The sequence below is a fragment of the Electrophorus electricus genome, chromosome 19, assembly GCF_013358815.1.
Source record: "Electrophorus electricus isolate fEleEle1 chromosome 19, fEleEle1.pri, whole genome shotgun sequence".
NCBI classification, from domain to species: domain Eukaryota; kingdom Metazoa; phylum Chordata; class Actinopteri; order Gymnotiformes; family Gymnotidae; genus Electrophorus; species Electrophorus electricus.
The window spans coordinates 8,458,773-8,472,031 of record NC_049553.1 but is presented as its reverse complement, the minus strand read 5'-3'; the positions used below and the strand labels follow the sequence as shown (position 1 = coordinate 8,472,031).

General features: G+C 44.5%; 1 protein-coding gene across 2 annotated transcripts; it reads right to left on the bottom strand.

Moving 5' to 3' along the window:
• Positions 1-3,110: 3,110 nt before the first annotated feature.
• On the bottom strand, positions 3,111-11,561 carry LOC113571675 (polyadenylate-binding protein-interacting protein 2B). 2 transcript variants are annotated; one of them, XM_027000755.2, is made up of 4 exons: positions 11,431-11,561; positions 4,886-5,037; positions 4,371-4,544; positions 3,111-3,863 (listed from the first exon to the last, which is right to left on the bottom strand). In XM_027000755.2, exons 2-4 carry the CDS (start codon positions 5,024-5,026, stop codon positions 3,807-3,809), a joined length of 372 nt encoding a protein of 123 aa, XP_026856556.1. In that variant the 5' UTR covers positions 5,027-5,037; positions 11,431-11,561; the 3' UTR covers positions 3,111-3,806. The 2 variants fall into 2 exon arrangements, with proteins under 2 accessions (XP_026856556.1, XP_026856555.1); XM_027000754.2 differs by lacking the exon at positions 11,431-11,561 and adding an exon at positions 10,789-10,969.
• Between the last annotated feature and the right edge of the window lie 1,698 nt (positions 11,562-13,259).

Genomic DNA, 13,259 nt, shown 5'->3' with positions numbered 1-13,259 from the left:
TATATCTATGAACATACACACCTGCACTGTGTGCCAACTAACACAACCTCTATCAGTTCTGAGAATTGAGTGGGACAACATGCCACTTTTTTTTTTTGCAATGTTCTGTTCTAAAAACATATTTCTTACAGTCAACATTTTTGTTATTCAAGGAAGAAAACATTTCATAGAGCAAATGTTATGAGGTAGAACAAAATTAAGTTTCCTCACTGCCAATCCCTCCAAAGTCACAACACTAATCAGTTACTTACACAACTTTCAAAATGACAACTTATAAAACCCAACCAGGTGTTTTTGAGACTTGGTAAACACCACAATGTACAGTGCAGCAGTTCAAGACGGGCTGAAAGGAGCATTTCACAAAGACACTGCTGTTTATATGTTTGTGGAAGAAGTGCTGATTGGGCATTTTATGTCTGTGGTATGTGTTGTATGTTGATTGGTTATTACATGTCTCTAAGGAGGGGTGTCCCAGGAAAATGTCACCCCCTACAAACACAGCGTCACATCCTGGCAGTAGGCCCTGACTCAGAGAGCCTTAAATGTTCCCACAGAAAGAGAACACAGTGGTAGTCACTTGTACATTGCTATTTGTCTGTGGACATGCAAATGTGTAGTCAGTTTCTAGAGAATCAGGACATTTGCACTTTGCTTGCACAGCTGATGATGGATCTCTCTCTGGACACATTGTGTGCACGACACTGCAATTTTCACTACCTCATTATGTGTGTATAAATTTTATATATATATATAAAATATCCGCCTTTAGCTTTGATTACGGAATGCATTCACTGTGGAATCGTTTCCACAAGCTTCTGCAATGTCACAACATATATTTCTGTCCAGAATTGCATTAATTTTACCCCCCAAAGATCTTGTATTGATGCTGGGATATTTGGTCCACTGCACAAAGTCTTCTCCAGCACATCCCAAAGATTCTCAATGGGGTTCAGGTCTGGACTCTGGTGGCCAATCCATGTGTGAAAATGATGCCTCATGCTCCCTGAACCACTCTTTCACAATTTGAGCCCGATGAATCCTGGCGTTGTCTTTTTAGAATATGGGAAGAAAAAATCCATTGATGGAATAACCAGGTCATTCAGTATATTCAGGTAGTCAGCTGACCTCATTCTTTGGGCACATAACGTTGCTGAACCTAGACCTGACCAACTGCAGCAACCCCAGATCATAGCACTGCCCCCACAGGCTTGTACATTAGGCACTAGGCGTGATGGGTGCATCACTTCAGCTGCCTCTTTTCTTATCCTGATGCACCCATCACTCTGGAACAGGGTAAATCTGGAGTCATCAGACCACATGACCTTCTTCCATTGCTCCAGAGTCAAATCTTTATGCTCCCTAACAAATCGAAGCCATTTTTACTGGTTAGCCTCACTGACAAGTGGTTTTCTTAAGGCTACACAGCTGTTTAGTCCCATGCGAGTTCCCTTCGCATTAAGTGTGTAGAAATGCTCTTACTTTCACTATTAAACATATCGCTGAGTTCTACTGTTGTTTTTCTACAATTTGATTTCACCACACGTTTGTGATCGCCGATCACGATCAGTCAAGATTTTTTTTCCGACCACATTCCTTCCCCGAAGACGTTTCCCCGCGGTCCTTCTACCTTTTAATAGCGTGTTGCACAGTTCTGAACCCGATTTTAGTAGTTTTGGCAGTCTCCTTAGATGTTTCCTCTGCTTGATGCATGCCAATAATTTGACCCTGCATCGGTCAGGGTTAAATAACTCGTTGCCAGCCGAAATGCCTGCACCCTTCATGTTCTTGCCTTGCACCTCTCAGGAGCAGGTCTCTGTGGGTGTGCGGATCAGTACTGCTCCATGCAGGGGGTCTGCCCTCCTCTCTTAGCTGCTCCACAGCCCACTGCACTCCTTCAGCCTTCTCACACAGGCCTCCCCGCACAGGCCTCCCTGCACTGAACACCAAGCCAGATACAGCAAGGTCGCCACAGGGCTTGGTCATGATTACAAAGTGGCCTGCAGACAGTAGTAATGCATCGCTTGTTTCATCATGATTTACATGAACAGTATGTGCACTCCAAGATCCTGTAATGTTCCCATGCATGAGGTTGCATCTTGGCTGGTATATGACAAACTCATTGGGAGGGCGTTCTCTGCATAGCCGGTTAGCCAAGGGTTCATGTGCTCACTCCATGTCCTCTGAACAGGCTCTCAGCTGCAGGACTGCGCTGACCATATGCACCAAGTACACACTGGACCACCACCACTGATGTCTCCCTCTGCTCCTTCAACATCCATTTCTGACCTTTTTAATGATACTAGAGTTTAGAACAAGTAATAAACAATTTACCTCAACATGCCATGAAATAAGAGCCCCCCCCCGAAAAATACTAAAAACATTGAAAGGTGTGACATGTATGGCAGGCAAATTGCTAATCCTACAAATTACTGACAAATATATGGCCAGTAGGACTTTCAGTTATTATCTGCACAGCTAAGCTATTCAAGTGGATTTGTTTTTGGAGCAGTTCCAGCAAAACTACTAGAATAAAAAGGTCTCCCTCCAATTCTAAAGCTTACAATGTAGTGATGGGTATCTTCATATTAAAATGCCTGGCAAGCCATCTGGCCAGAGAGAGAGTCACTTTACCAGTGAGGTACCTGATCATGGGCAGGATATCACAGCTGAGAATCTAACATCATGAATGAGTTTGGCTGACTGCTTATGGTTGTACCACCGAGCGCTACTGTGCATTTTAGGCATCTGTTCTATAAACTACATCTCGTTCAGAACATAAGGGCTTGGACTGTTGAGCTAAATCAAAAAAAGGCAGAAGGCTGCAGTATTAGTCTGGAGAGCTTAAACACATTACTGATATCCTCACACACACACCTACCGATTTCACCGAAGTATAAATGCAGGCTAGTTGACGAACTCTGAATATCAAGAAAAGCTCCCTCAAGTCTAAATTTAATCAAATACACTTCATATTAGCCAATAAAACTTTTTAGAAACGAATCGGAAAGCAGAACACTCAAATGGTTGCAATCTCCATGAAAAGGAACCACTGGCATAATGCACTGGACAACTTTAGCAGCATGAAGTAGATACAGCAGGACTCAAGGGGGTACCAACAGTTTTTTTTACTTTTATTTGCTTTTTTTCCTTTTTTTTCCAAATGAATTTAAATTCTTTTGTAAGAATTTCTACTCCAAAATCAAAATGTTCTTATGTGAACGTCTCCACAGAGGCTTCTTGCCAAACAATCCACACTGTCTGCCCCTTATCCTGTGGACCGTTGTATATCCAGTCCCGCCCCTGGCTTTCTCAATCCCGCCACACTGAATTATGGGGCAGTTATCCAAGACAGACACAAACTTCCATTTAAAAAAGAAAGAAAGGGGGAAAAGAAGCACAGTCAAGGAAAAAAAGTAAATACCTGATGAGGCACAAACTTCTAACTGAGAGCTGATGTGTTCATTTTCTTTTCTGCTTATAGATAGAGGAAAATAAAACGGCTCTGCATTGAATATGACATTAGGCTGCCACAGGGCCTCCTAGAGACTGCGTCTAAACTCTCAGCCCTCGGTTTATATGTAACAAATGTAAATAAAAAGCTTATAGATGAACCCCCCTCCCTCCCCCAAAAACCTCACCCTCCTCTGCTTTCCCGCCCCTCACAACTGGATGCGTGAGTGAGTGCGTGCATGTGGATGTGCGAGTGTGAGTGTGCGTTTGCGCACGTGTGTATGGCTGCTGTAATTACAGCCAAGAAAGTCTCTGTATGTGTGTGAGAGGGCAACTCCAGAGGGTGAGGGCAATTCCTAGTATTTCACTCCGGGGACAAACTCCTTGGCCTCAGGGTTTAAGATGCTCTTGCGCTGAGAACAGAAGGAACAGAAGACACCATATCAGACTACAGCATTCTGTCCTTTGAGATTTAACCAACAAGGCTTTCCGATGTGTTTTACATTTACAGCATTTAGCTGATGCTTTTATCCAAAGCTACTTACAAATTATGACTGAGTACAACTTTAGCGATTGAAGGTCAAGTGGCAACTTGGCATTGGTGGGGCTTGAACTAGTAACCTTCTGATTACTAGTCAAGTACCTTAACCACTGAGCTACCACCGTTTTAAATATATTAAACATCAGATCAGTACTCCATGAACTGTCACTGTCTCACGTGCGCACACACACACCTTGAAATAATTAGTAAAGTGTACAAAATAACAAAATAGTTGAGAAAAAATACAAACACAAACACATACTTGAGGCACTCAGCTCCCAGGTGACAACCAAAGAGAATTTTAAGTATTTAAAAATTCAGTGATGGCTTTTCGTAAATACAAGTTTGCTCATCAGTTGCTCAGCAATTTAAAGCTTACCACAATCTCTTCTGCATTGCTGTCATTGACGGACAGCCCATTGAGCTGCTGCTGAATCTGCCCCACCCCTGAGGGGAGGTCCCTCTCTGGAATGAACCAATCCTGGTCCTCCTCATCCAACATTTCTTGGAAACAGCGCTCCAGGAACTCTTGTTCCAGCAACTCTTCCTCCACCTAAAAGACAACGCGATTGGACAGCAGTGAGCAGAGAGAAAGCGTTTCCCCTTGAAGCACCAACAAGCAATGACACCTCATTGCTCACCTCTACCACTCAAAAGTGTTAGTGTCTGTGTTTTCACAGCCAAGTGTGCATGCGCAGACGTGCCAGTGCTCGTCAGCAGACGGGGCTACGGGCCGACTGAGCAAAACGCTGGATGTCGGAGGCATACAGGAGGCCTGGCAGACCGGGACGGCCCAGCAGAGAGCGACGCCTTTACCAGCCCGAATGCTTATGGGGCGAGGTGCAAGTGACACACCAGCGAATGGCATGACGTATCGTCTGTGCGCGCACAAACCTGCCGGTTGTACTCCTCCTCGTTCTCCATCCACATGTACTCTGCGAAGGGGTTGGCTTCTCCCTCTGTGTGCCCGTTGGCTACCGACTCCTTGCTCTCTTCCCCACCCCCTGGCGTCTTTGCTACATCAGGCCCATTCATGTCTGCCGGCTCTGAGAGACAACGAGAGAAAGTATATAAAAAGATTCTCAAACCTACTGACCTCAGACAAACTGTACTGAGAACAATACGAGGTTTTGTGGAGCCACATGGACACGAAGACGTAACACAAGGCAGTGCAGTCACTGGAAGGTTTTAGCTTGCTGATGAATAAGTCATTAAACAGATTAAAAGTCATCTTTAATTGGAGCGTAAAAGCATCCATATCAGGTACGTATAGGTGTGACAGCCCAAATTATCCTAAATTATGTGGACCAATTGCCAGTTGAGTGACTGCATTGTAGTTTATGAGCAAGAGAGATGAGAAAATTGCACTGATACACAGAATGTACTGATGAGCTCAGCAACTGTAAAAAAAAAAACCTGGTAGACCATTGAAGACCACTGTAATTAAGGACCAAATAGCTAACGCTTTCAACTGTGAGAAAAACAGCAACCAAAACAACAATTTACCAACAGAACTGTAGGCATTTATGTATTAATATTTCACACTGGAACTTGTATGTACTTGTGACCCTTCTAAAAACTCCAAGCACCACACATCTGTCCTGAGGCCCATTAGCATCCACAGATGCTAGCAATATTATATGCACACAGCTAGCAATATTATATGCACAGCCGAAATCACAGAAACACACCCACCCCTATTTATGCAAAGCTGCATGTTCCAGAAATATAATACTTTTAACAGCTGCATTAAACATACATTGTTCAAGTTTTGGCAGTTGAAAAGAATCTAGTCATCAGAACAATTAAAAAAAACAAAAAACAACAATTTCTTGGGAGCTCTGAGTGGAACAGGCCGAGTCCAGTACCAATCAAACCTTCTCTGGCTCATTTATTCACACTCTGAGCAGCTGGTCGTGCAAACCCAGAACCGTACACATCACACATCTAGGGCAGATGGTGTGTGCAAGTTACAAACCGTGTTTGTGAGGAAATAAAAGATAAGAGTGTGAATGTGTGTGGGTTATTTCACTTGTACGGAGTTTGTGTATGGTATAAAGTGAATGTAAATGTATAGGCTGGTAAAAATAAAATTAATGGTGCAATCAATGATGGGGAATAATTAATAGCAGGGGATCAGATGATTTAAATTAAAACAAGAACAAAAACCCTCTCCGTATCACAGACACAGACAGTTCCATCTCTAATGTGTGTCATGACGTCAGGGATGGTGCTTGTTATATAAGCAGACAGCCAGGTTTTTAAAAACAGAGCAGACAGTTCCATCCTGAGCAGTAGCCAAGAAAGACCCCCATTTCCAACCTTCCCCTGCAGTCTACCATACACGTGCAAGGAGACAGAGGTGGTAAGGGCAACCCCCCCCCCCCCCCCCAAGCTCTCTTTCACTTGGGGTCCAACCAAGGGTCGGGGGCGGCAATCTTACTCATGCAATCTTACTTGGTGCTTGTCTACAGCATCTGGAAGACAGAATACATTCTCACTTTGCAATCCCATGTGCGAAGACCAGTGATTAGAAACTCAGCGAGAATGAATATTTTGGATTAACCATACACAAGCTAGGAGCAAGCCCCTAAGCCCAAGGGGAGCCCCTCCAGAGTGACCAACACCACCTGCCTGCTCTGCTTACACACAGAAGCAACACCTACGAACACGTCAGTGAGCTGGAACACTCTGGAGTCACTCAGGATTGATAAAGTTGTCACTGGAGCACTTCAGAACCTGGTTAAACAAACCACTAAAAGGAAGAAACCTGTGAGGAAAAATATACAAAATGTACCCATGTTTTATTGATAAATAAGCAAAAACAGGGCAGTTACACGATTTAAAAAAGGATGAAGGTAGGACAGACAGACAGACAGAATGTGTGCGCAAAGACAGCAGAAACAGGATACGGCCAAAACTACACTATTGTTCAATTTCTAGCAGCATATTTCATGTTTCATGTTCTTGTTCAAGTAATTTGTTGCCAAAAACATATGCTGTCAACTACAGTCTATAGAAACATCCTAAATGCATGTAGTAACAAACCGAAAAAGATCAGACTGCCAGTGAGGATTCCACGTTACAGTTTTGGCATGTAAAGGAGCTCCCTGTCCTCTCCCTTACTGTTAGGAACCATACGGTGCTGCCTATACAGAACATCACAGTATACCACCTACACAGACTCTGGGAGAGCAACCTTAAACAAGTTCAAATGATCTTCATAAACTCCTAAATCTTAAAACCGTGTGTGTGTTCAGCCAATGGCTCCAGAAATGCATCAGAAAATGCCACACAGCAAGAGAGCAGTCAGGCCCAGCCTCAGAGGTGTGGCGCGAGTCTCAGGCAAGTACGCTTTGAAAAACGCAAGCTGCTTTAGCATCAGTTACCCTTGTGAATGCCCCTCCTCCTCCTTCGTGGTGCTAAAAAGAAGAACTGACTTGAAGTGGTTTTGAAACATACAGCCCAAAGCCCTGTCAGGACCCAGAGGTGATCTCAGCAGGCAGGCCCACAGACATGCTTGCCTTCGGTGAGGAGACGGGAGAGACTTTTGTTGCACGGAGTTTTCGAGACTGATGAGTCACAAGAGAAAGTAAAGTAGAGTAGCTAGCTGCTCTACAGGGAGTGGTGGAACACAAGCCTCCTCCTAATTCCACTACAGAGTCCTCGTAGGCCTGCTTTACCGAGATCTACGGATACAAGCTATGAGAATTTCTAACTCTCTGCCATTTCATTGTTTCTCTTACACACAAAATTGTGTCTCCAGGATTCAGCAGCTATGGCTGAGGTTTCTAAGAGTACACCATGTTTAGAAAACCAGTCAGACTGATCCCCTTGCAGACTCTCCACCTGAAATGCGGCAAACGCCACCCCCCCCCGCCCAAAAAAACCCAAACAAACAAAACCTCAATTCAAGCAAAGCTTCTCCAACAAGCAAGCATGTAATGACAGCTCACCCAAACTCCCAGATCTGATCAAACAGAGGGGGGGGGGGGGGGCATGGCTAAATAAAGCTATGATGCACATACGCAGTGCGAGTATGTGTGTGTGCACTTAGCACAAGACTGATGTCATGTCATAGTTTTAGCACACATGGCTGCATACAGGTGCTACGGCCAAGGCTGTGCTGTGGCCGAAATGCAAACTTCCACGTGCAAGTAGGGAACCACGTGCAGACTTTCCTTCAAGTACGCTCTCCCTCACACAGCTCTGGATTTGCAGTAGTACTGGCACAACCTTCTGCTTGGGATGAGGGTCTCGTGTTACAGTTTCAGGAACAGGCCCAATAGACTCCTCTCTTGGGACAGAAGAGAGACGCCCGTCACTGTGCCGAGATAACAAAGCAGACACGACCCAGACATAATGGCAAAAACTAATCAGAATCCCCTGCGCACAAGCCATGATAAGACATGGCCTCACACAGTACAACTAAATGTGCCTTAAGGTATCCAGCCAATCAAGCACAACAATCGGCTTCCAGTGGACACTGCCTCTGCACTAAGGAAGATCAGGTGTGGAAGCCTGGCCTAACTTTCACACAGACAGTGGGAGAACTTGCTACTTCTAGCACTTGGCTAGTTTTACAAAAAAAAAATGTTTCTGGCAAGTCCAGTCTTCTACAACCTCTTCACTACAGGCTTGTCATTAAGCAACCATGAGCTGAAAACATGGCTCTATGATTGGTCATCACATCCACCATCCATGCAACAGTGCAACAAAACACTGGACAATTCACACACTATAGCACGTCACATACTACGTGAGCGGTCCCCATTAACGGCAGCACTAAAAGGTTTCTCTCAATAACAGTGTTTGGGCTTCTATGGCAGGACACTGTAAAAGGGTGCACTGTGCAACTGCACCAACAAATGACAGAATTGCCTCCTGGGTTCTGTGAGGACACTGTGATGTCTCCAGCCAACAGCGTAAAGGGCAAATTTGTCACAACTATGCACAACTATGCAGTTCTGTTTTAACCATGTAGCATGGGGAACTCACCTGTTTACCAAAATGCCTTATAGCTATGATATGTTTTCCTGATTGCTTTGTTTGGCTGTTGCCTGTGTTCTTTTTTTCATTAGCTAAAAAGACTTGCTCTCACGTTCCTGTGACTTACTAACAAAACAGTATCATTGAACAATACCAACCTTATAACCTTTTGTGCTACTCTGCCAGTGAAACCATGCCCATTAACAGCCTGGATGCCCATGCAGGAACCACGTCTGTGCCTGTCCACAACCATGGATGGGTGACATCCAGGAAGGCGGTGGGTGTGATGGAGACCAAACGGCAGGTAAATCCCCCCCCCCCCCCCACGAACACAAGTTTTAAAATACTCTTACATTGTCTGGGTTCACTGCAAAAACAGTAATAAATAGCATAAAACCATGCACAAGAGTCTCCGTGTAAAGGCCACATGTACCAGATACTGAAGCAGATAGTGCTGTGTCAACAAATCATTTTGTTGTCAAACTGACCCGAGAAATCACAGCAACCAGAGCAAACGTAAGAGATGAGACATGATCTTTACTTCAGATTCCCAAACAAAAACCCACTTGAAAACAAAAAGTGGCAAACCCATTATCAGTACGCCGATATCAGTAAACGGCAAGAAAGGTTCTTCGTTGTTGGGATTTGAGAGTCTTTCCAAAGCAGGACGACTCTTGCAGGCACACTTCACCGCGCATAGATGACAAACACGCTCACGCGGGCACCGGAGCTGCTCGTTCAGCGCGGAGTTACGCAACAAAGGGATCGGTCTGTCGCGCGACCATTTTCCAGTGTTGCAGGTGGCGGCCATGAAACCGGGATGAGCTGATGAAAGCAACGGACGGCGACGGTACCGTGTGTAGACAATGAGGCTCTCGCCCCCTACACGTCTGGAAACCCGGGCTAGCGGACCAACAGCGCAACCGACTACCCGCGGGCCTCTACCGAGGACACGGAGTCTGGCCGATTAAACGAAACGTTTTAAACACAGCCATCTAACCGCGAGGTTTGTTGTGCAAACCACGACAATTGTCAACGCACCTAAAAATGGCGCAATGCAAACAAACAAAAAACAAAACAAAACAACGGTTTGGCCCATAAGCCACTTGGCAAAAACATGTCTGACCAAAACAAAGAGCAAGATGGCTAATGTTTGTGATACAGTGTTCCCCCACATGAAGGACGTTGTTGCCACTGTCCGAGCTCTGTGGTCGTTGTAAACTACCCAACGTTGATCACAGAAACTGGGCCAAGTAAGTGGCCCGATCAACACGCACAAAAACACGAGGGACGACGCACTCACCCCCACCCCCTTTTTTTGTTGAGGGCACACAATAAAAGATTAAGTTACAGTAAGGTCGACTCGAGTAAACCAAGCTAAATACCTTAGAGTGAAGGATAAAGGATTTGACAGGAACAGCCTGGCCGTCTCAGTAAAACCATCCAAGGTGTAGCTCGTACCAGAGCTGCCACCGACGGGCCTCACACACCAGCGTGATATTTTAGCCAATAGTCGGCTAGGTGTAACGCTAATGCAAGACTGCTTTATCTGTAAAGCTATTTTTCTGCGCGCACCTTTCTGGATTGAACTATAAACCAAATACGCGACGCAATTCGTCAAAGAAAGCCACATCTCTTCCGTTGGCACAGCCATGTTTGTCATATTCAACGTTCCTTCAAAAGTGAGCGGCTGAGGGGCGTCCAGACAGTTAGCGAAGTACGGCCACAGCATGCAGATATCGGGCCAAGAAGAAATCCCTCAGCTACGAAATACGACACACACGCTAAAAACATCTCAAACGAAATACCTGGCATCGCGTGCTCTCTGATTATCCGTCAACCTTCCCCAGATCCTTAATGCGGCACAAAGCTCCGAGAGGTAATTCCTTCACTTGCAAGGTAGTTGGGCAGGCTACGTGGTGTTAGCTAAATACATTACGGACAAGACGGTCATGTGGTCGCAGTTAAACAAACACGCAGCCCCCCCTCCTCCTCGCTGGTCTGCTTGCACATGCGCAGGCGGACGGGATTACCATCGCATCAAAGATGACCTCAGAGTTTAGACGTTACTGTCTTAAAAAAAAAAAGATAAAGATAAATTCCAAGTTTCAATTTCTTTATTTGGAGTATACGATCCGACGCCGTTTTTTAGCATTCATTTGGCATATTTACCAAAGGAAAAGAAACTGTTCTACTGCGAAACGCAGATGCAGATGTCGAGATGCAGCTGTTTCCCCAAGGTCCCTGCTTCTGAGTCCAAATAACTCTCTCCGCAAGCTTATTCATCTAAATAAAATGTTGACCTGGGTCTGAGTTAGCAAGGGGACCATTGAAAATAGTCAATAGTCTATTCGAAAATAAAGATCTTTTCTCGTCATACAGTTTATGGATAGGTTATCGTTTATCGTCAGGATCCTAAAGTAGTTATCTTACAACTGGAAGTCACTCACCTCTCAGAAGTTTCAACAGCGAGCCCGCCGATCAACGCCAAGACACAACTCTGAATAGTCAGCTGTTGCGGACAATCATAACGCCTACAGATAAAACTGAAGTTCACCTCAGACCATCGGGTTTGGGCTCGCAGAACACGCGTCTTTGTTTTTATGGATGGTGCTGGCCAAAAGTCGTGTCGTGTCATTTGAGAACGAGTCTGTTTTGAACGAGTCATTGCGCCGAAGACTCGGAGCTGCCTGTGGTGCAGGTTTACAGGCATTTAATGAAAGACCAACTCAACTGGCAGCCCTCAAACCCATGCATTACAAAACGGTCGAAAGCATTTATTTGGTTTAATTTACATAATGTATCAGGGGGAAAGCATACAACCGTTAAAGTGATTTAGGTGCAGTCTCAACACAGGAAGCAGGCTTCGATCTGCACGAAATAACGGCAGAGAAAAATCCGCAGACGAATCGAAAACGTTTGATGGGTAGATCTGTCACGCCACCTGTCGGGGTATTAACACGAATCAGTAGACTAAAGCCATTTAATAATAACCTTAAAATGTAACGTTTAGGAGAAATTACCCATGCCATCTACATATCTTGCCTAGATATGGAAGTTTCTTAGATAACCTAACGCTAGAATACACAAAGTTCCTATAAACTTCCTCCGCTCTGAAGAGAGTACGGGGCGCATAACCTGTAAATTAGGATTCAGCATTAGTCTGGAAGCATGAACGCATTAAAAAGAAATGAACGCATTAAAACAGTAATATTTGTAATGAGTCAAATGATTCGAATCTTTATTAACTAAAGCATAGTCAAAATATTGTGTAACATTGTCACGAATCACCTAAAAGTACGCACATTTGTGATTATCTAAATGATCTTTTATTATTTGTATAATTCTCTTCAAAATCTGTTTTTTTTTCTCAAAAGGATGTTTTTGTCGTCTAGTATCTGTACGCTCAACACAGATGTTTTATGCTGTTTAAGAATGGTTTCACTTTGATTTGCATATGTATATAAAATGCTATATACATTTTTGATCGATGTTTAGCAGTGTGCCAGATAAAAGCGCCACTTTGCACTCAGCAACTTGTAAATGACGTTTTTCGTGTTGCTAGCGAAGCTTTTTGTTACCTGTATGCGTTTCTCTTCGTGCCCAACAAGTGGCGCAGTGCTTACACGTTTATCCAGATCGGTGGAACATTTGCCTTCTTTTTTTCGAGTTTCCTCTCTCTCTCTCTCTCTCTCTCTCTCTCTCTCTCTCTCTCTCTCTCTCTCTCTCAGTAATAAAAGGTATCAAACTAGAGATACAATCCCCCATTGCTAATCTAGAGAATGATTCCTAACCCACACTGCCACTGTCATCACAGAAATGTATGATTTAATTTCTGACAGTGATTTATAGAGGCACACTACAGCACCAAAACTCTGAAACTACCTCTCAGAAGCTTTACATCCATTTCCCAGTGGGTTACCTCTCTTTGAGGTTTAAAACTTAAGTTTGTAGAGTCTAAATAAAGACCTCTGTGAAAGAAACCTGTTCCAGAGAGTTCGTTGTTCTCCAGTGTGGTAGGAAAACAGGGCTATAACCCCCTTCATGGCTGTGAGGTTTGTGTTGATTTAATCTGTCACCATCGATGGGGTCCAGAGTGCCCACCCCCCACCCCCCCATATTCCCAAACTCCATCAACATGGCCAGAAAACACAAAAGGTGGCAAATATCTCCACACACGTGCACACGTTCACACACACACACACACACACAGTGAAACTGGAGTTGATCCATCAGTAGTGCCATGCTGCGAGTGCTTTCCGTCTGGCAGGTTGGGGGA